The following is a 24,842-nucleotide window of genomic DNA, read 5'->3' on the forward strand; positions in this document are numbered from 1 at the left end:
AAAGAATAGTTTTATTTAGTTTCACAATGTGAAGACTAGTAAAAAACTTTAAGTAAACCATCAAAATAAATTTTGTAAATATCAATTAATGAATGCATAATACACATACTTAGCATATAATATTAACTGTGAACTCATCATAAGTCATAGGGGGACCAATGTTTGTGGCTTTCGTGGGTTATTCTCGCCCACGAATTTACATCTTTTTTTAGTACAACTGGTCAATTGAATAAAGTTTTAAGGTATCCTATCCATAAGAGCCAGATACTTAATAAATGCATAACATATATGTATGGGGTTATTTCTGAGTATACTTGTTTAAGTATCAGTATGGAGGAGTGGATTGCGTCCTAATAAATGATCTGTTCCCAAAGAGTTGCCCCCTTTTGATTTTAATATATAAAATTATTTTTAAAAAATATTCGGTATTAAATTTATTTTCGATAATTTTTGTAAATCTAAGGATGAAATTCATTATTTAAACAAAGCATTTATTGATATACTTAATATTTACTTCTTTTTTTAAAAAATGTGCTTGTCCTCACAGACCTCACAGACCAGCAATCTTCATCAATTATTTACTGCTTAGTTAATACAATTTCATTTTTGTTGTTTCATAATTTCCTGGGCAGAGGAGCCCACATCAGATTGTGATTTAAGTGCCATAGTGCATATATCTTTTCCTTTAATAAAATAATAGATTCGAATATTTAGGCTTTAATACCGAGAAATCTGAATAATATGGTCTTTTGTTTTGTATATTTTAATCATCATTGGTACTTAAAGATTACCAATCTGGTTTTTTTTTTTCAATCAAGCTTGGCTAATTAATAATCAATAAAAATTACTTTGTAATATCTGGAAATCATCTTGATTTTTGGATTTTACACTCATTTACATTACATTCACATTAAATCACGGGAGGCTCTTTAGTTTATGTTGGTTTAAGTGGATAATTTGGGTCATTGCTGTTCAACTTTTTCCAGAGTGTAACAGTTTTTCCTTGCTTCTCGAAATATAATATCAATTCATTGATTTGTTCATCTTAGTATTTTTCAATAATACGAGTCACTGGTTATGGGGAGAACCAAAGGGTTGTTAAATTTATTAGTCTGTAAGGTAGCTAAAGCTGCAGATGAAACTGCAGGTGTCTTGTCTTTTATTCTTATTTTATCATGTCATCCATTTGTTTTTTAGCATTGCCTCTTCTGATATCTGCAATCGTTACTAAACTGTGTTCAAGATTTAACGCCAATTATGAGGCTAAAAATACAAACATATATTTTCTGTTCATTCTGGTGATACATGTTTCCAGCTAAGTCTTGGACAGCTTTAACAACACTTTCAAAGTGCTTTCCAATGATAGAACATCGTAGATCATTCTCTTCATTAAGCTACGCAATTACGTTCGTTTTAAGTCCAGTCCGTTGTTGCATTCTTTGTGTATCATAGCTAGATCTCCTAGATCTAAACTGCTTTATAAACACTCGACCAAATTGATTAATGGATCATCCACAAGAGCAATCGCAACTTCTCGTGCCTTTCCGGCAAGCTCGGAAAAACACCTCAGATGTATTACCTAGGCGTCCATGACAACCCTCCTTTTTGTAAAACTTGAAATAAATAGAACACATTTTACGATCTGTTCAGATGTGAGCTATACTTCATTAAAGTAAACGATATACACTAAAATATAACACAGAAGCGATGTGCTGCCTCAGGTTGCAGCAAGTTAACCACACAATATAAAGTTTCCATTCTTTATTATTGATATGATGGTAAAAAACTGTAACAAATGAAATAAACAAAATAAGTAACTGAATTAACAGTGTTGTTAACATGTACATAGCCGAATGATAATTATTAGTGACAGTAACGGGTTTCCATAGAATAAAATTTGGTGCGAGAGTTTACTTACATATAGCAGTATAGATATATTACAAATTGTAAATGAAATAGCATTCAAATACTTTCTTTAGAACTCAGATATACAATAAAGCTGTTTTGAATTAACTCATGTTGAAATATATCAACGATAGTGTAGACCTTACGAATAATCATGACTAAAACTTTAACACAATAATTTATCATTTAGACTGTAAACAGCTATCAAGAAATAGATGAGATGCTTCTGTTACACATTTACACAAAAATAACACAAATAATGAAAAAGTTACAAGATATTAACGCGAACAAAATCTATCGATAAAAATTCCAGACAATCCCCAAACAGTTGATTTAAAATGAGTCATGAAACCCTGGGACCTACGAGTCCTATGCCCAAGATAACTTTTATTCATCCAATCTAAAACTATATTTACATATATTAGCTTAACTAGGCTTTATACATTAGTCAGAGTATAATAACATATCAATTAAGCGGAGCATCCCCTCGGGACATGAGTTAGTGTGTGGGGGGTTTGTGCTATATCCCCTTTGTAAAAAAATGCGCGAGGGGATAATTAACTTTAATGTATATGTTTATGGCTCTAAAACAGTTGTATTTTATGTATTTATGTAAAGCATTTGTCTATTTTACTAAGGTTCTATATACATATCATGACCAGGTGCTAGATTTTAAATTACGTCACACGTACATGACGCTGCGACAAAAGACCAATTTGTTTCTTTGTAACAAGCTCATTTCTAGTTTGGCGTACATTTGATTTAACAATAACCAGAATAGGAAAAAGTAACAAAACCATTATTTTGTTGCTATTAATATTTGTACTGATCATTGTTATAATCGTAGTTGTTTTTATTGATCCCACGGTAATTAAACAGAATGAAAACAAAAACGGTTTGATCAAAGTCCTTCCATTATTATAAATGAAAAAAAAGATATAAGAAATACTTTGCTGAAATAAAAAGGTGAAACTTAAGCGTTTGGAAATGTCATATTTTAAAGGAAAAGATAATAACATTCTGGAGGATGCGCAAGCAAATGGAAGTGCCTACATACGGTAACATTTAAACTAAGTTATTAACTATTTTAATGATTAGAGGGCGATGCCAAACACGTCAACTTCACAAAGAGCAAGAAACTCTGTTTTCTTAGAGATCTTTACGAATCTCCCCTGTGGCGACGTCGGACAGTCGATGACGACCAGCTGTGACGCAGTACCGGGGCCGTGAAACAAACCACAGAGGCTGTTTACATCTGATTTATTCATGCCTACAGAAACGGTAACATCCTTCAGACGACCAGACAGATCTAAAAAAAAAAAAAGTCAAATATGGACACTTACGAGGGTTGTGCAGCCATCTTGTACATTTCAGGGTAAGAATGTAAACATTTCTTGAACTGGCTTGTTTCTGCCCGAAACTGGCCAAAAAATTTGCCAAAAGATATAAAAGCAATATACATGAAGTCATATGTGCCATTTTGCATGAAACGTATGCATACAAGAACACAACAATACTTTTTAATCACTCAGAACAGTTGTCGAATTACCCTTAAGCCATTAAAAAGGTGCTAACCCAATGTACACCCACATAATATTTTTGTTCTTGAAACTTTTTTGTTTTTGTTTTTTTATACATTGCGTTTTTATGTTTGATTTAAAATGCTGACTTTAATACCTTTTTAGCATTTTCTATGAGTAAATCATACCCCAAAATGATTTTTTTCAGACATTTTTAATTCACCAAAACTAAAATGTTATAAAATATGGTTTTACTTATATGAACACATTTTGACATGTCGTTAATTCTTTAGAACTTTGGCCCCTAAACAACTCGTGGGTTTCACAAGTTTGATGTAGGTTTATATGCCATTTGATTTAGATCGTCCTGAGAACTGTAATATTCAATATGTGAAATGAATAAACTGTGACAAATTAAGTAATTAACATTTAAATTCGTCAAAATCATATTTTTCAGGAGTAGAGTTGGTCCACATTTAGGAGGGGGGGGGGGGCAATTTTACAAAGGAAGACATTTAAAATTCACTAAAACTTAAATATTGTTATATATAGTTTTACTTGTATGAAAACATATAATTGTTGATTCTTCAGAATTATTGTTAAGACTTTAGACTCTATAGACAATTCATGGGATTCACAAGTTTGATAAAGGTTTACATAGATCTTCTTGAGAACTCAATATGTAAAATGAGTACTCTGTGACCCCCTACCCCCCCCCCCCCCCCCCCCCCCCCCGAAAAAAAGAGATCAACGATAAACATAATATAGAGAAGAATTTGTTTTTCTAAAAGAAAAACAATTTCTAAGAAAAGGTGCAACGTGCAACATTAGTGAAAGTAACCTTAGGTAATGTAGATTAAAATTCGTCAAAATAATATTTTTTCAGGAGTAGGGTGGGTCCACATTGGGGGGTTCAATTTTACAATTGAAAATTGTTTAATTCATCAAAACTCAAATTTTATAATATAAATAAACTTTCACAATGTCTTAACTTTGATTCTTTAATCTTTAATTCTTTATTTCTTTAAATATGTGTATTAACTAATTTCTTTCAATGAAATTCCTGAGCAGAATAAAATAATGAGACAAATATACACCCCATTCCCAAGCTATCACCCTAGCCTTACATGTAGCTGACGCGAGATATTACTAATGACAGCTGAATGTCTTTGTTTCTGAATATGTAGCCAGTTTTTATTCTGTGCTACATGAAGTAGACCTTTTTAAACATATACATCAACAATAAATGACCATCTTGGCCTCACAATGCATTAAAAATCCCTACCATATACACTACATGAGTGTTCTGGTCCTGCTGTATACTCAAATCCCTACATTGAGATACATATTCAACATTTTAATAGATGGCCACATTTCTTCCAATGCAGTCAGTTTTTATTAAGCATTAGCAGAAATTAAGAAGATGATTTCTTAAGAAACCAATTCTTAAGACCATTTTTGCCCCGCCCTAGAGTCACAACCTCTACTTTGGGGGGGGGGGGGGGGGGGTGCATGAAATCTAAAGTTTTGGTAGAGGGCTTCCTGGTGTACAATATTAGGAATTCAATTTTCCCTTGTGTGGAAGTAAAGAAAATAATTTTTAACCATGATATTCATTAACACTGAGTAACTCAGTTGACCTAAACAATTTCTAGAGAAATGCGGGAGTTTTACATATATATAGTTCATTATTATGTAACATCGTTGCATCTTACATTTATTAGAACATTAAGAATTTTAAGATGAAAATATATCAGCCAAATAATGACTATTATAACTTTTTTTTGCAGATAATAAAAAAATAATTAAGCAACAGTTTCTCTTTCTTAAATGAAGCTACCGGTTAATAAATTTAAACATCAGTATTTTTCCTTCATTTCCTGTATTACAATTTGATACAATGTAATGTTGTTGTTAGATACGCTTACCTGTTCCGTCACTGTCAATTCCTCTGTTAAGAATTCTTACAGATTTGATGGAATACACAGCCTGTAGATCCACCATCCACCAGGGACTTCTGTCGCCATCACGTGTGGGTGCACACTTGTCTACACCAACGTTTGTTCCTCTGTTGCCATCAACTGCATACGTGGCGTAATATTCATTTTGCGTCGTTGACTGTTTGGCAGGTTTACCAAATGTCATATTCGTCAGAACTGTCAACAATATTACAACAAATAATACATTTGTGATAATGATAAAAAAATTCTATTCACTACATTAATTGTATAAAAAATTTTGCCTTGAAAGATAGAGCTGTTATTGAAAATATACAATTTCAGCGGAAAGCCAATTGACTTGTATTCAACACTTTTCAGCATCAAGATGTTATGTCATAGTGCTTCCTATGACGTATCAACGTGTTAAAAATTCTGAAAAACGGATTTAATTTGAAGGAACAATTACACAAGAAATATTTTTTTAATTCATATTTTCAATCATCCTAATTTCGTTAAAGCATTTTTCACACAACAAACATTTAGTTAGTTTTGAAACAGAGTTTTGTAGTAAACGAAATGTTTCTTTTTATGGAAATAAAAATAATTGAATCAATTTCGAAAAAAAAAGGTTTCAGTGTTGTACATTGTATTCTGGTTCTGAATATAAAAAGTAAGGTTTGCAATCAAAACAAAACAAAATAATGAAAATATGGATACCAGATACATGTAATACACTTTATATATTCACGGTAGAAAATCCTATTTCCTTAAAACTAAGCTGCTCTCTCATCGAACGTTGTATAGCTTAAAGGCCCCCGCCTATATTTTTGCACTGTTTATTACCTGCATATGACTCCTATTTACAATTTTGCAACAAAGTTAAGTTGGCAGGGGACATTTTCCCGTGTATCTAGGGAATGTGTGTTTTCGAAACTCTGTACATGAAACTAGAATTCCCACTGTTAAAATTCACCACAGATACCTTTCACTTCTTGTAAGGCCAATCACTAATTTCTGTAAGATTTACTAGCAGGAATGAGTATATTTTTCACCAAAGTGGTTTCTCTGAGATTTCAACACACTTATATTTGCCTTATTTTCTTGATTTCAAGCTTATTCCCTGCAAAGGGTTGACTTCCTCATACCGTCCGCATGTTGCAACATCAGTGTAAGAAACTTACTGTTTTTTAGTCTACTATGTCCCATCCATCTTATTTACGTGTTATTTTACCTCCCGTTTGTAACTTTAAATTTGATTGTGTAAAGTCAACACAACAGTCATAGCGGCAAGATTTGTGTTTTGCTCTTGATTTTCATGTTCTTTACATAAGAATATATTGGCATTATAAACATAATTCAGATTTAAACAATACTAGTAATGCTCTAATATATATTTTGAACTAGTCTGTTATGAAGATGTTTGAAAATTGCCTTTTTCGTTATTTCTCTTGATAGAATAGAATTTCTTCAGCTTCATAACTCTGCAAAAAGCCCCCTTTCCAATAGATATAGATGTTTATGTATCCCTTTTTACAGCGAGAAATTTCACAAGACAATTTGTTTCAATTTTCCTGTAAAGATTCTTTAAAAAGAAGGAACATCTGCCCCAGTGAAATCTCCTGTCCAGTTATCTACGTACAACTCACTGAATAAAAGCATGGGCAACGAAAAGAAAATTTCGAACTCTCAGGATGATGTATTGAAAGATATAGTTGCGGAGTTGAAACATTTAAAGGAATGTGTCGGCAAGACAGTAAAAATGATGAATTGAAAATAGTCCTAACATCGACAATAAAAGAAATTTTCAATGACCACAAAGTTGAAATGGAAGAGTTGTGGGACGAAAAAAATAAAGCAATCATCAATATCATAGATGCTCAAAAAAATGAAATTGAAAATCTAAAATCAAAAATTAATGAAATGACAACAGAAAACGAAGAGTTCAAAAAATGGCACAACCTGCAATGAGTAAGGCCAATTGGAACGAACAGTATTCGCGGAAAAACAACATTAAAGTCCATGGGGTGAAAGAACAAGAGGCCGAGAATACCAAAGCTGTTGTGCAAACTTTGATAAAAGAAAATACAATTTCAAATGCATTTGAGTCCCGGTTCCGGTGAGTATCATTTATCGAATTTGAAGAATCTCTTATTTTTACTACCTAATGGTTAAGAGACTATCCGTTAATTGTCAAGGGCTTGGCGACGTTGCAAAGCGCAGGGATGTTTTTTATTATTTGAGATCATTGAAATATAATTTATATTGTTTGCAGGACACACTATTACAAAAGATAATGAAAATGAGGTCAGAGATTTTGATTTCAAGGTTCTCGCTGAAGAAGGTGATATTGATGGGAATAATTTACTTAAGATATCTATAGAAAGCCATGATGTATTATTATGCAATATTTATGGTCCAATTACGGACACCCCGCAATTTTATGAAAATATACAAATGCACATTGATGATATGCAATACCAGAATGTTATCTGGAATGGAGATTTTAATTTGGTTTTAGATTCTACTATAGATTGTTATAATTATAAGGGTATAAATAACCCGAAAGCTAGAAATAAGGTTCTAGAAATGGTTGAGACTTATGCATATATAGATTGTTTTAGACAGTTACATGAAGATTTACGTAGATATACATGGAGGAAACGATCCCCTCAAGCAAAGCAGATAAGATTTTTTTTGTTATATCTGAATCATTTTTGTCTAATTTAGAAACATGTACAATAGAATCCAGTTACAGGTCAGATCATTCGGCCATAAGCATGTCTTTTGTCTTTAATGATTTTAAGAAAGGAAGAGGGCTGTGGAAATTTAATAACTCTTTACTTTATGATAATGATTATTAAGAGTGTATTAGAGATTTTATACTTCAAGTTAAGAAACAATATGCTTTACCAGTTTATAATATAAACAATTTTCATCAGTTGCCAGATGAAAGTATTCTTTTCACCATTAATGATCAGTTATTCCTTGAAACACTGTTAATGGAAATACGAGGAAAAACTATTTCCTATTCATCATATATTAAAAAGAAAAAAAAGATAAACAGGAAAAAGAATTGCTGAAAGAAATTAAAGACATTGAAAAGAATATTTCTGAAAGCAATGTAGATTAACTATAAAACAAAAATCAGGAATTAGAAAAGCTTAGAAAACATAAATTACAGGGCAATTATATTAGAAGTAGAGCAAAACGGATTGAAGAGAGAAAAACCATCATGTTATTTTTGTAAACTGGAGTCCAGGAATTTTATAAGTACGATTATTACAAAATGGAGTTAGATTCAGGGGAGGTAATATATGACCAGACAAAAATCCTGACTGAAACTAAAAACCTTTATACAAAATTATATGAAAACAAGTTAGATAATGTCAACTTTGGTTTAAATAATTTATTAATATATGCTGACATTCCTAAACTGTCCGAACGGAAACAGATTCTTTAGAGGGTGAAATTACTTTTAGTGAAGCTTCAAAAACACTTTCTAGTATGAAAGCTAATAAAACACCTGGATCGGATGGTTTTTCATCAGACTTTTTTAAGGTTTTTTGGAAATACATTGGTGTTTTGGTTGTTAGATCTATAAATTATGGATATAAAAATAATATATTATCAGTCACACAAAGATATGGTGTAATTACTTTGCTACCTAAAAGTGACAAAGCTAGACACTATATTAGGAACTATATATTTGGAGAAAATACAAGGTTAATATATGACATAATGCAATATACTGAAGATTAATCAATTCCCGGTCTTTTATTGCTTCGACTTTGAAAATGCTTTTGATACCTTATCTTGGAATTTTATACAACAAACTTTAGATTTTTGTAACTTTGGTCCCACTATTAGACAGTGTGTTAAGATTTTTTATACAAACATAACATCTGCGGTTATTCAAAGTGGCAATCTCTCTGAATTTTTTAATATTCAGAGGGGGTGTAGAGAAGAAGATCTATTATCTCCTTATAAATTCCTGATTTGTGCAGAAATTTTGGAGATACAAATTAGAAAAAATGAAAAAAAATAAAGGTATAACAGTGGGTAATATAGAAAAAAAGATTTCACAACTTGCAGATGACACCTATATTATCCTGGATGGAAGTGAAAACCATTTCTACATTACATAGATTCTCGGAAATGTCCAGCTTGTGTATTAATTATTCAAAAACATACTATATGGATAGATTCCAAAAAGTATAGTAATGATATACTGATTCCAAATAGCAAGCTGAATTGGAGATCTACTAAATTCACCTTTCTTGGAATAAGTTTTGATGTTGATTTGCTTAATATGCATAGTTTTAACTATGATCCAAAATTGGTTAGAATTAAGTCTAATATCCTGAAACAATTTGAGAAAAGACATTTAACTCCCATTGGCAAGATTACAGTTATTAAGACATGAGTGCTACCTTTGTTGAATTATATACTAATGTATATCCCAGACCCATCTGTCTTTTACTGTAAAGAATTAGAAAAGCTAATCTTTTCATTTATATGGAATGGCTCAACTCACAGAATAACGAGGGGTGAGACAGCTTTTTTTACAAACAGGGGGTTGAGTCAATTCATTCTTAATTTTAATCAAAATAAATTTACATCATGTGGTATTGAATACATTAATATACTTTTGAAATCATTAAAAAAACAAGTTCTGGATAGATGTATTTAAAGCATACTTTGATTCATATTGGAGGGAATTTTTTTTTAATAAACAACTATTTGATAATAATATTAGATACATCAATGATATCATTGAGGAAGATAGTACTTTTCTTAGTTTTGATAAGTTTTGTTATATTTATACAAATGTAACAGTCAACTTTTTAGAATATGCATGTATAATCCATGCTGTAAAGGCATACATCAGAAAATTGGGTGAAAACCAAACTTTAAGAAAATTAGCAAACCCGCTTATAAGAGAAAACATATATAAAGTTATGAAATGTAAAAAGTCAAAGTTCTTTTATGATATTTTAAACAAGAAGGCGGAATGAATTATTAGATATAGAGGACATGAAATGGAAATTAATCCATAAACTACCTTTCATATTAACAAAAAACTGTAAACTTTAATGGTTCCAATACAGAATAATTAACAACATTTTTGGCAACAAACTCATTTTTATTCAAAATTAAAAAAGTAAACTCTAAAATGGGTACCTTTTGTCACAGAGAAGAGGAAACTATAGAACATATATTGTGGGATTATGATTGTGTTCAATCGTTTTTTAGAAAATTTTAAACATTATTTAGAAGAGAAAATCAATTTTCAGGTTACATTTACCAAGAAAACTTTCATTCTAGGCATCCTTGGTAAAAGCAAAGATAACCTTAATATCATTTTTCTTTGGTTAAAGTACTATATTTAGACAGCAAGTGTTGAGTGTTTCTTATGCAATGTCGTCTTTAAAGCTCTTCTATGAAACACAGAAATTTATTTCTTACAAAAATGGTGAAAATGAGATTTTTGATACTCATTGGAACATCTGGAATCCACTTACTTGAATTTTCCTTCTCTCTCTCTCTCTACCTCTCTCTCTCAAATAAAATCCTGCACTTCTGAATTACTATATCTAAAGCATCATAATCATGCATTGTATGTCTGCAGAATGTGTGAAAAAAAGAAAGAACATACTAATGTACGAAATTTTGTTAAAGATCTCAACATTTTAAGACATCTGTTTTCCTCATTAAGGTAGTCCATCCATAACGATGGTGAATTTAACAATTTTGATTGATCTATACTACATCAAATACATATTTTTAAGCTATTATAAGGCTGATATAAACCAATCTCGGGTGTATGTATGTAGTCAATTAAATGAACTTATTGCACTCAAAACTTTTTCAAAGAGTTGTCTGCCCTTTAGGAAAATATTAAAAAATCAATTTCTAAAAATATGCATGGTAAACTATGAATTATTTTAGTATATTCGAAGAAAGGGAAAGCTATTGCAACATTTTACCAAGAGAAATGTAAGAAACTTACTTGTACCCCAAAAAATATATTTAAAAATGCATGTTTCCCATAGACTTCAATGTTCACTTCAACATATGATCAATTTATTGATATTAATTTTTTTTTTAAAGATTTCAAAGGTCAATCTTTATCATTTAATAAACTCCTTAAAATCACAATAAAATGTTTGTGATTAAACATGCAATCTATTAGATATGAAATATGATAGTTATGGATGGACGACCTTAAGGTCAGACGACACGTTCCTCAATTTTATATAACCTTTTCAAGGAATTTGTTGATGGTTTACTACTATTTTGACAAGCTTTCTTACAAAATATTAGGGTACTTTACCAGGCATTTCTGCAAAATACTAGAGTATGCAATTTCCTATATAATCTTCTTGAAAATACACTTGAATTGCTGATATAAAAATAAATACATATACACCACAGCAAAATTCACTATATTGGAACTCTATATCGGCCGGGGCGGGCCTTTGAACTCACGACCTCTAGAACCTATACGCTTCTGGCATTGAGCGGCCACTGTTCTAACCACTTTAATCCAAGTAAATATTAATCATTTTTAAAATAATTATAAAATTAATATGTAACTCTTTATTACGAGGGGATACAAAAAAGATGCTCGAGGAACGTGTCGTCTGACCTTAAAATGTAGGGCGTAACACATTTTCTTTCTCTTTACCTTCATCACAAACTATCCCGGTCCATCCGGCGTCACATTTACAGTTAAATGAGCCTGGTGTGTTTGTGCAGTTGGCTCCATTGAGGCAAGGGTGATTCTGGCACTCATTAACATCTTGCATAAAATATTTAAATGATTACAATGATTTAATCAACTATTAATTTTCTTAACAGGAACGTTGATGTTTGCTACATGCGTTTACATGACAGCCGATGCCAAACTTTGCCGTTTAAATATAACATGACATACTACATCCGGAGTATCGATTTTTGTCTTATTTAACTTTTTTTAGTTACGCTGATAATATTTTGCACCTCAAGTTTTAAACTGATGGACGAGAAATGAAAATCGATCTTAAAAACAACCACCAATTTTCTTTTCATTTGATAATCATGTTGAACAATAAATAATTCAGTATCAAAAAAAGCGAAAGATTTTTTGATGTATACGTCGCCTTATATTAAAAATTTAACACATACTGTATACAAGGAAATTTTCGCCTCAGTTTCATTTTCGCCCCTTTCCCGCCCTCGTTGTCAGCGGCTGAATTCAAGACTTGGCGAATTCCATTATTTCAAATTATTTCGCTTTAATCAACTGTGTCTGGGCGATTTCAAAACATGGCGAACCGTTTGCAAGTAAAAGGGGTGGAACACCGGGCGAAAATTCCCGATATACAGTAACAGTATTACTCAATGAACCCAATTTACTAATACGATATATATAAAACTAGTAAGACTGATATGCTTGATAGATCTACAGGCGAAAACACAACAATAGCCATTCAAAGAAACAAGAGGGTACATATATATTAAATCATAACAAATGTATGTTGTAGTACAGAATAGAAGGGGGTGGATTTTTTTATTTTTGGGACAAGCGGGATAACTCCGCTTTAGATTGCGACTCCGTGAACCGGAAGCTGCGAGTCCCTAAGTTTGATAAATCTGTCATTGCCAATACATGTACATGCGTTAATCTCTCCTTTTTATGTTCAGGTAATATATCATTATTTACAATGTATTGCATTCTGTATCATAATAACAAGTTTATAAGTATGCTAGAGGCATGTTCTGACGTGATGTGATAATGCTATATGTATGAAATATTGAATTGGAACTGCAAAGCGATCAGGTAAAACAGTTAGCTACCATGTGCATGCTCTCATGTTTTCACGCTGAGAGTCAGTGTCGGGTTATATGCATTTGTTTGAATAGTTCATCGTTAGATGAATTGTTTCTTAGTTATACTGTTATAGGAAATCTATTTTTATTGTCAGAAATAAGTGTCATTGAGTTAAAACTTATGTATGGCTCATTACTGAATGAGTAATGTTGACCTAGTTTGTGTATCCCAGCATACCTCAGGTGTAATGGCTGCGCCCATTGTTTACATGTGTGTTTTGGTAAAGTTGGTTTGTGTTATAGTATTTTGACGTCTCTAAAGCCAGATTATTTCATATGTTTAAGATAAGAACTCTACAACGCGTATACACAGTTGTGCCATTATTGTATATCATAACGATATATAGTTATATTTAGTCATTATTTGTTTTATATCTTAAAGCATTAACAGGTCAGTATGTCATGTCATTTGAAAGTATAACATTATCAACCGAAGTCTACTTTTACCGAATTGTAGTCATTTAAATGAAAAGTTTGGTTGTTCCTATCAGGTGATCTACCAGTTGTGTTCACATTTAGTTAAATTAAATACAAAATGTTATGGCTTGCAGTACAAGGCCTTATGGCCTAGAGTGTGTTGTGTATTGTATACATGTGACACGATGATTAGACAAAAGTTTTATAAATCTGCCATTTTCAATACATATACATGTGTTGATCTCTCCTTCTTATCTTCAGGAACCAGGCCCAACAATTCTGGTAACATGTATATCGAGAAACTCTAATAACACATTTTGTTGAGAGTTATGCTTGCATTGTCAAGATATTTAAATTAAAAAAAAAAGCCGAGGTTGAAAAATATTCCAAAAATAAAATCGATTAGCTTAGTTAAGGAACATTCTTTTGCTTGCAAAATTCATAATGATTTGTCTTTGATGATAGTCTACGTATGGATGTTAACTTTTTTGTAGTAAAAACTTTATCAGTAAGCAACTTTGCAGAAACAGATATTGAATACTAGAGCAGAGCTCGTGGCAAAGCCACGAGTAGGTCTTCCGTTGTTGCTGCGAGTTGAAAATATATGTGATATGGTGTCAAACGATTATAATTATTAACTTTCAGTTCTGCTTTTGTTATAAAAACGTGTAGTGATTGAAAGCCTGCATATAAAACGTGTTTTGAAAAAGAAAACTAGAGGTACTGTGAGCAAGCTCACAATTGATACCCCCCGCTAAGAAAAAAATCATTACGCGTGTATTTTTGCTATTATAGAAAATATTGGATGAATCTATTTCACTGTCCATTTTTTATAAATAACAACTGCTTTATTTTTGGAAACTGTTAGTTTTTAGCTTCTAATATTTCCATTAATACAAGACATGACACAGACAGAACTTAGCTTTTTTGAAACAATGACCTTGAACCTTCTCAATTGACCTTGGGTCAAAGTCATGACACACCCTTTAATCATAAGCAATCTTTGTGTGAAGTAAGAACTTCCAATGTTTCCCCATAAGAAAGATATGGACCAGACACGAATTTTGCATTTTTTCTGCCAGTGACCTTGACCTTGCCCGAATGACCTTGGGTCAAGGCCATGACACACCCTAAGGTCATAAGCAATCTTTGTGTGAAGTAAGAACTTCCAATGTTTCCCTATAAGAAAGATATGGACCGGACACGAATTTTGCACTTTTTCTGCCAGTGACCTTGACCTTGCCCTAATGACCTTGAGTCAAGGTCATGACACACCCTTAGGTCAAAAGCAATCTTTGTGTGAAGTAAGAACTTCCAATGTTTCACCATAAGAAAGATATGGACCGGACACGAATTTTGCACTTTTTCTGTCAGTGACCTTGACCTTGCCCAAATGACCTTGGGTCAAGGTCATGACACATCCTTAGGTCATAAGCAATCTTTGTGTGAAGTAAGAACTTCCAATATATCTCCATAAGAAAGATATAGACCGGACACAATTGCACAGACAAGACGGACAGACAGACAGACAGACAGACAGACAGACAGACAGACGGACGGACAAGGTGATTCCTATATACCCCACCCCCAAACTTTGTTTGCGGGGGGTATAATAAGAAAATGTTTTAGGAAAACTATTTGTCGCACACAGTTTATATAATCGTAACAAACATTATTTTAAAAAATGAGATATTTAATGGCGAGTTAAATTTTCAGAGGGTAGCAAGCATTGTAATAAACAGTATGTTCTCATGTGTCATATCAGGAATTGTGGTGTTTTTTTTTTAAACCGAACCCGTTTACAAAACACGTAACCTTTTCTCTAAGATAACTTCTTTATTTAAATATTTGTAAATTTTTGAAGACAATGTGCAATTTAGAATTGTTGCGTGCTGACAAAATTTACAGACCCTGAAACGTACTACTACAACAAAAAAAAGCGTGCGACTTACGTGCGAAAAACGTTTCGTATTAACCGTTTAGCGTTTCGTGTGAATCGTGAAGCGTTTGGTGTAAACCGTTTAGCGTTTCGGACAAAGCGTGCAGAATTTCGGACAATGCGTTTAAATCGTTTCGAGCAAAGCGTGCGAGAACCATGTGAAACGTTTATCAGATTTCATTCGGAACTCTCTGACAATTTGTTTCAAAATTGAGCCCGTGTTTTACATTACATGTACTTTAAACTGTTTGTGATTGGCAAAACTCTCTTGTAGGTATTTTCATGAAGAAAAAAAATCTAGAAGAAATGATATACTTATCTTTTTACAAAACTGAATTAATTTTAACAAACAAAAGAAAGGTATATGTATTAAAAGACGACTAGTTACAGAGTACATGTATATATAACGTTTTTATACGATGTTTCAGTACTGGTACAGTTTTACCGGTAACGAATATTTGCCAGTATCGAATAATTTTTAGAAAAATTATTGGTGGAAGACAAAGTTGAGGTTTTAAAAAATTCTAGCTAGGTGATCATAACACAGAAATAAATATTATATCAGTGCGTGAAGTTGTTTGCCATTTGCACGATTATTTACCGAATTGTTTACAAATTAAAAATGTGCCCCAGATATGAGCTGCCGGATGTTCAAAGCAGAAAAAACGAAAGCCTAACTATGAAAATAAGTTTGTTATTGATCCCTATTTAGTGAATAATTAGTAAATATAATTCATTTAAAAAGATAATACATCATATCAAATAATAATGGAGCTTTGAATGAAATTACGACTTCAAATAGAACCACGTGTAGTTTTCCTAGTTACGGTTCATTGCGACAGAAGTATTATTTGGCTGCAAAAATTGATAGATATACGGGAAAAACAAAGGAAAATGGCAACTGCTTATCATCAATTACTACTATAAAGTGTTTTTATGAAAATTCAATATTATAAAGTAACGGAAATGAAAAATGTTCAAGTCCAGTTTCAATTTGACCGGAAAACGGTATGATAAAAATAACGATCATATAATTTGTTTAAATGACATATTCCCACAATTGTTTTTCCTTGTTCATTTATAAGTCCATTAACATGTACCTCTAGTATATTTTTGAAATTAATTTGCCTCAAAATATTCGGTCAGAAGAGATAAAGGGCGCTTAATTCGATACTGGGAAACGAATTCAAAACTAGGAAACTGGAGGGGGTGTTGAAATTACTGTCTCCGTAATTCATCCTTTATATTTTCGGAAGTTTGATACAGTTTAGAAGGACAAAGAAACGCGATTTAAACAAAAAATAAAAACATTTGGAATTCCGATAATAATAGTTGCATACACGAGAAACCGCATACTGATTCGTTACCGGTAAAATGACTGTACAATATTAAAATTCGCTATACATAAAAAATATTAAATACAGTTAGCAAAACATGATTTCTGTTGGAACAAGCCTTAATCAAATTTAACTTAAGTTACACGAGCATGGTTTGATAAGCATGTATCTTTTTTAATTTATTTACATCGATAACTCTTATTGAGACCACTCGCGGCACACACAGCCTCGGACATCGGGTGAGACCTGCACCTGGCTGAACCTGTCAATCAAACTCTGTGTATTTGTTTTCATTGGATGGTCAAGCGTCTCTTTTTTTGTCAATAGCCAATGGAAAAATTAATGACTTCAAGGTAATTGGAATCAGTATTTGATGAAGCACACAATTTAAATGATAGAAAATTTATTAATTATTTGAACAAAATTAAATGTAAACATAGAAAGAAAACATACTGATCATTTCTATGAATTGCGGTAAGTAAGTTCTTTGGAATCCCGATTATAGATATTTTTACAAGTAATTATTTTAATTACTTAAACCACTGTTAACGGAAAACAAGACGTAATTAACGCACAGGGATTTGCCTACAATGTACACAGTCATGCAATTAATTATTATGGGAATCTTTACGAATGGAACTTAATTCAAATAGATCATGATAATCTATATACGCTGTACGCCGTTATACATGTAAGGAGCGCCGGTAATATATACGAAGAATGAGTCAAAAATTTAAATCATTTTTATTTCTTGTTCTTTCAATACAATGTTAAATTACTTTGAAAAAAATCTGGAATAGTAACTACAACTTTCTTTTTTGTTTAATCATTTGAATTTTTTCTGAGGTACATGGATATGTACAGAACATATTTATTTACGCGAATGATACGACATAGGAAAAAAATTATCGGATGTTTGTATAACATTGTTTTCTAACGAATGTGACTAATTTAATTTTAAATATTTTTCAACATTATCAATGTAAATAATATTAGATTAATTTCCTGTTTGTATTTTTACATCGTATTCTCTGAAACCAATAAAAATACTAATGTTAAAAGAAAAATCAAATCCCGCCGAATACTGAAAAACCGATTTCAGTTTGTAATCATACGGATTTTTATTTTTGGTATTGACTATTGAGTTACGGTAACATTTTTTCTGGATGATTTTTTAGTTATATTTTATGTAGTAAAAGCACCATTCCAACTGTTACTCAATTACATAACAATTGATGTGTTCTGAGCTGTGTGCGCTGAAGCGACACAAGATTCTCGGTCGCACGTGGCGATTGATTTAACACAGACTGACCGAATAAACAAACGGTTGGGAAAGTGAAACAAGAAGAAGCCACCAAAAATGATTTTCGACAGATCTTGATATCGTTTCGCCAAAAAAAAAAAATTACAGCGCGAGCTCCTGTCAGCGGGGCGGGAGGAGGGGGCGGGGGGGGGGGGGGCAGCAATGAGTTCGCTTCCATAATGAAACGAACATGTAGAAAAACTACAGAAGTGATTAATATGTGACCGATAGAATCTAATCTAAAGTTGTTTAAAACTCATGTGAATATTCTTTTATATAATCATCGAATGCCTCAACTCAGGACATTCTTTTATCGTGCTAGCACCTACCGCAAACACGTAACATGGAACTTTGATTATAATTTGATTTGATTTTAAACTACCTTGTACGCTATCGTATACACCAATGCTTAATCAACTGTACAAGTAAAATAAATTTATCTTTTCATCTTAAACCAAAATAATAGTTGAAAACATAATAAAATATAGTTGGTTCCGTGCAAAATGCAAAAATATGAAACATGAACGCGTGATAAGGTACAAGATCACGAACCGACCGCGGATCACTTGTCCAATCGTGCCGGATCTCCTCAGCCATGGGCGATGGATGATCATCATTTAAATGTTTAATATTTAGGGGGGGGGGTTGTTGTTGATTTAAAACATTATTTGTACAGTTTATAAAATATTTTATATAAACAAACCAACAATTAATTTATGTCTGACGATGTTTCCGATTTGGAGTAATATCGTTCATTAATATTCATTTACACTCAAATTTAATTAAATAAATACAAAATGGACAAACTTTTATAACATAAAATTAAAACAGTTCTTGTATTTACGACTATATTAACTCAAACACGTTCATATGCATGGAAGTGTGCGTCTCGGTGTGCGAATCTTGTGTATAAATAACCGCTATGTAGTGCAGCCGTGGCTGAGATCCTCGGCCGTGGGCGAACGATAGATTACGTAAAGGTACAACGCACAGACCCACACAGCTCAGAACCCAGTAAGCCTTGAAAATTGCAGTATAATGACCTTACTCTATCAAATAGAAGTTATTTATCTTAAACTTAAAACCCACAATTTATCTAATATCTATTATTGCTTTAGATTGAGAATGACATTGCTGTTATTAATTAACTGAACGATTTCTTAATTGACACCCAATCATTTAATCCATAAAAAAACATGCGTAATCAAACCGAAAAAAAATTCTTGGGTTTGCGGATAAATAAACTCATATATGAGAGACGCAACTCTCGTGTATTAGATAACCCCTGACCGCTAGGTAGTCCAGCCGCGACCATGGTGACCGATTTTCTCGGCCGCGGGCGAGGGAGAGCTTACGTAATGGTACACACAAGCTCTGATTCAAGGTAGATTTTAAATGTATGGATTAATAACTAAAATGTAATGCATAGATTTTTTTTAATTCCATATTTTGTGGTTTACTAGAAAAGAAAAACAATGATTTGTTTTCCAAATCCCGTTTTTAAGGGTTGAGCATTATAAGAACTTAACAACAATGACTTAAACTCCTAAAAAAAAGCACGTATTCTAAAAAAAAAGAATTCTTATGAATTAATGCCGTTTGTATAAACCAGCATACTTTCTGCGGTGACTTTATGCCAGTTGTACGCGCAAAGACTTTCGTTAACTTGTCAAATGAAAACAGGTACATGTTAACATGTAAAGCTTTTTACACTCATACTACACAAATCACATACAAAATAACATTGTAACGACCTTTATGAGATCCCAACAAACAACTTTTCCAGCGACAGCCATATCAAAATCCTAACCGTTTTTGAGTTATTAAGCAAATTTTTTTAGGGGCCATTGGCCCTTAATTTAAGGGGCCAGTACTTTTTTATTGGTGTCAAATGAAAGCCCTCTATATTTTGCACAACTTTTATTCTACATGTCTTAACAAAATATTTTTCGTTTAAAAGATATAAAGGAAAATATGTCTAAATTTTCGCACTTTTTTGAATCCTGTTTTTTGATCCCCTACCTTTTCCTAAATAAAAAACGTAATCTAAAAACAAAAACAGATGTGCACAACTACAATGTCTCTGTTATTCAAATTCGTTGGATTCCCATTCCCTGCTATCATAGTCTCGGAGCCTTTGTCTGGAAACAAAAGGCCCTAAAAAAAATTAAAAGGGGAATAACTCTTTAACGGAAAGGGAATTCTAAATTTTATGAATTGCTTCAGATAGTGTTTTGTAAAGTACAAAGTACATTAGCCCTTAAAATTTGAGCAAAAACCGTTCAGAAATAAGCAAGATATGAAGCCTCAAAGTTCGCGTCTAGGAAGAAAAAAAAAAAAAAGAAAAATAATCTTTCCCGCACAATAATAGAAAGGTCTTCCGTTGGAAACGGAAGACCTTAATAACTACCACATTAACCGCCCTCCCTTTTTTCTTTTTTCTTTTTAAAAAAGACCCTTTTCGTATATTATCGACATTTTTATATTCGGTCATAATTGATTTACAGTTTAAAACTGAGTAGAAAAAAATCTGCTTTTTTTTCCTTTTCTAAATCAAAACATAGTAAAATGTACAGATTTCATAATTTTTTGTTAAGGAAAAAAATAAATTAATAATAATCATTTACAGAAGACATTTGTATTTTAAAAGACGCATAAGCACAGTTCAGACAGAGGCTAATCATCTTCCGTTTTTAATAGAAAATATTAGGTACTTTTGATTATTGGAATTTAAAAAAAACGACGACAATGGGAGACTCAATGTTAAAATGAACTAACGAGTGCTAGGTGGTTTTCAAGTTAAATGCAGACCGGAGAAGGTTGTACCTGATAATGTTTTTAATGCAGAACTAAACATCGGGGGAAAACAAAGAAAAGAAATTGTAAAAAAGTACAGAAAATAAAAATGTTGAAATATATGATTAATATGAAGATATTGATTTTTTCAATGGTTTACGTCTATCTTTATTAACAAAAAAATTAGCCCTTTAAAAATGCTATACACACCTAATAATTTAGTGGGTTATGTTTGCACTGTTGTGTGTTTTATTTCATGTTCATTGGAATATTTCAATTGTCAATCATTTTATTTGCTAAATATAACTATTTTCAAACATTATGCATAATAACACTTTCACTGCGTTGTTCTTAACTGTTGGCATTGCTGGTGCCCTGAATGTGGCTCAGTACTCGTGGTATCGAAAAATATTAATAAACCAGTTTTATTTTACTTGCTGCATTATTGGAAATCTTGGTTTCATTTTACATGCATTTATTACACCATCTGTTTTTCAAAATAAAGCATGAATAATTTACCTGCTCACACATCATATTAGCATATTTGCATGAATAATTTACCTGCTCACATATCATATTAGCATATATGGGCGCGCTTGATTTTACCAAAAGGTGTACACCGTGTACACTTTTGTAAATCAAGTGCAAAGGTGTAGCGTTTAGGTGTTCTCCGGGTATACACTTTTATACACCGAGTCAGGGGCATGTGTTGTTTGGCGTAGCACTGAAACCAATATGGCGGACGAATGTTATGATTGAAACTTGGAAAATGATTTTAAGTAATGTAATGGATTAGACGTCGCATACAAGTTGTCGTTTGTATGAAAGCCATTAAATTTGAAATGTGTATTTATTTTATTGCATTTATATTACAAAAAAACTATTAATTGTTACACAACAGCAGATTCTTTGTTAAAACTGCCCCCTTTTCCGTCATTTTCATTCTTAACTTCCCTACACCATGTACACTACATCATTGCAGTGGACTTGATATACAATACACAATTTTTACACCGGTGTATATCGGTGTACACCACGTGAATCTTAATCAAGCGCGCCCATATTCACCTGTACAGACAATGTCGTATTTCCACTCTCCGTTTGACTGACAGATCAGCCATCCTGAACCAGACTGGGAGTATCCATCAGCACACGAGGCGTGTATCCTCCTGTGTATACCAATGGCGTCCTCACGTCGTGTTGTATTCAGATCTATTTCATTTTGATCGGGTATTCCACAATCTTATAAATAAAGGCACATACACTATAATTAATACCTAGGATAAGAGGCTAAATTTTACCTTTACAAAAAGGTATGACAATGTTTTCAATTTCTCTAGTCTATTATGATATTTTCTTCAACTGACAGTTAGATTAATAAATATTTAAATGTAACAATTTTAATTCCTGAAAGTATTATAGTATAATGTGTTAAATTTAAACATAATACTTGTCGACAAACGGGTTTTTAAAAGTTTTGTTTAGATGAGTTATTTTTATTCAAAAAAAGGATCTCTCTTTGATACTTGAGTTTTTGTCCAATATGCATAAGGAAAACCAATTATCTACATGTAACACATGTATATTATTAATGGTATCTATTTGCATTAAAGCAAAGTACCGGATGATTTTACCTGACAAAACACATTCAAAGAATTTATCCTCGGAATATTTCTTGTGTTTACATGTCTGGTTGATGTCACACGTTGAGTTCGAACAAGCTCCAGCCAGCTCCTAAATGTTAAAGGTGAATCTTTTTTATTAAATAAACCCCTTAAAATCACAGTAAAATTTTAATGATCAAACGTGCAATTTATTAAATATGAAATATGATAGTTATGGATGGACTAACTAAACGTGTATAATAATGTTCACATGTACTGATAGTTTGACTTGGTATATTAGTTAGTACGTTGACGTCATAGAGCGACGCGTTTGTTTTAATAACGCATGCTGCTATTATTACGCGCAACACAGCAAAATTTAAATATATTCTAATTAAATCAGTGGTTTAGAAAATGGGTTATTTAAGACACTTTATTGGTAAAACAGAGCAGTCGAAGCCCAATACGTTAAAATCACCGGGTTTGCGCCGAATTGGGCACTTTTTTTAATCGGCGATAACTCGGGAACTAGCCGAACACTCGGCGCATTTTTCACTTCTATTCCATTTGATAAAATAGAGATTTAAACAGTTATCCTCCATTTTGTAGTCATTAAAAAGGTAACTCGTCAATTAATAATTCTAACTGAACGTTAACCTGCAGTACCGATCAGACCCAGCCTATTTAAAAATTAAAAGTACATTCCTGATTTTTTAATTAAATCACTATGCTCACTATATTTATTTTATCAAGAAAAAGTACATATCACAATAATTGTCTTAAAATTCAAATTATATAAAAATGATTCCATAGTATTGTCGCAGACAATATAAATAGTAAATAGCCATTTAAAATTGTGCTGTATATATATTTTGTCTTGGGATAGAGTATAGATATTAGTTAATATAGATTCTAACACATTTACCTTAGGCCAATGCTCCTTTTCACTGTACACCCATCCAGCACTCTCCATGTACCTAGTCTCTGCTGTCGTCTTATTTTCGTAATTGATTTCACAGAAATTAGCCCCTTTGAAATAGTTGACAGATTTACATCGTGGTGTTACTAGACATTCTATCACACAGTCCAAGAAACTGAGTTCTGGGAAGGATTGGATCAGTTTCCTGTCCAGTCTGTGTCCTCGCTGAAGTTTAGAAAAGCCCAGTTGCAGGCTGCCATAACACGGCACGAGGAAACTTATCAAAAACCATGGACATGAGATGAGTTGGAATAGCAACATTGTACTGTAGAAATCTACGGTTTATTTGTACACTGAACAGTGCGAATGCGCAGTTCAGAGTAAAACATTCTAATACCGTTTGAGTTTGTATTTTATATTGAGTTTGTATTTTAAAGTTTTGATCTATTGAATAATCTGCAATCAATAAGCACTTAAATGTTAAAATGAATAATTAATCGGTAATCAAGAATTTTAGAAAAGAAGCAATTTTGTCGCGTTCATCAATTTTAATCGATTTCCCTTTGCTAAGGTTAAACATTAAATCTTGAAAAAATATTAATTCCCAAATATAATATTCTGCAGTTCATGTGACATTTTATTCTCTCTTTCTCTCTCTCTCATTGTAACGGTGTGATTTATTATAAGGTACGAAATACTTTGTAAAGTATTTATTTTTATTTTTCTTTAAATACACGAAATATCGGCATAATTCTGTGTTATGGTATTTTCAGTAGTTTCTTTAATCAAAAGTATATAACATGCTCTTCATTTACTTAAGGCAAAAATACATTGTGAAATCGAGTTACAATATATTTTATTTATTTGAAAGTAATTTTTTTTTAAATGTATTTGTTTTTTGTGCAATTTAGCTTTCTATCAGTCAGGCAAGTGTACCTGGTGTTTCTTTAAATGTAAAGACCGAAAGCTAGAATATTGTTATATAAGTCAAATATTTTAAACCTTGAATATTACATAAATCGTATTTTTATTATTTTTTAAATATTTTAATATTTATTTACAGGCATTATATTGTTCTATAGAAAAAGAAATCACGAAAACCTTTTTCTTTTTCCTTGAGCAACTTGAATTGTGCACTCAAAAATAATAATGTGAACCGTATTTGCTTGTCTTTTTTACTGGATCTTGTAATTCACATTTTGAATTTATTTCCTAATGGGTAATTTATATCCATTGGATTATTAAAACGAATATTTGATAAGTAAATAATGTTATAAAATAAATGGGAGA

At 32.0% G+C, this 24,842-nt stretch overlaps 1 protein-coding gene across 1 annotated transcript; it reads right to left on the reverse strand.

Moving 5' to 3' along the window:
• Positions 1–1,745: 1,745 nt before the first annotated feature.
• LOC136274015 (uncharacterized) lies at positions 1,746–23,948 on the reverse strand. Its single transcript, XM_066079992.1, has 6 exons — positions 23,559–23,948; positions 22,664–22,763; positions 22,098–22,271; positions 12,054–12,167; positions 5,354–5,581; positions 1,746–3,214 (listed from the first exon to the last, which is right to left on the reverse strand). The coding sequence occupies exons 1-6, from the start codon at positions 23,871–23,873 to the stop codon at positions 3,000–3,002; spliced, it is 1,146 nt and encodes a 381-aa protein (XP_065936064.1). The 5' UTR covers positions 23,874–23,948; the 3' UTR covers positions 1,746–2,999.
• Positions 23,949–24,842: the final 894 nt, after the last annotated feature.

The sequence above is a fragment of the Magallana gigas genome, chromosome 1 (assembly GCF_963853765.1).
Source record: "Magallana gigas chromosome 1, xbMagGiga1.1, whole genome shotgun sequence".
NCBI classification, from domain to species: Eukaryota; Metazoa; Mollusca; class Bivalvia; order Ostreida; family Ostreidae; genus Magallana; species Magallana gigas.

Bases quoted from the DNA above. Each gene is read 5' to 3' on its own strand.
- LOC136274015 (XM_066079992.1), bottom strand. From the start codon at position 23,873: ATGTTGCTATTCCAACTCATCTCATGTCCATGGTTTTTGATAAGTTTC. The intron at 12,168-22,097 runs GTGAATATGGGC...ATTTTATGCAAG, and splicing joins ATACGACATTGTCTGTACAG to ATGTTAATGAGTGCCAGAAT. The intron at 5,582-12,053 runs GTAAAGAGAAAG...TATTGTTGACAG, and splicing joins CGGGATAGTTTGTGATGAAG to TTCTGACGAATATGACATTT.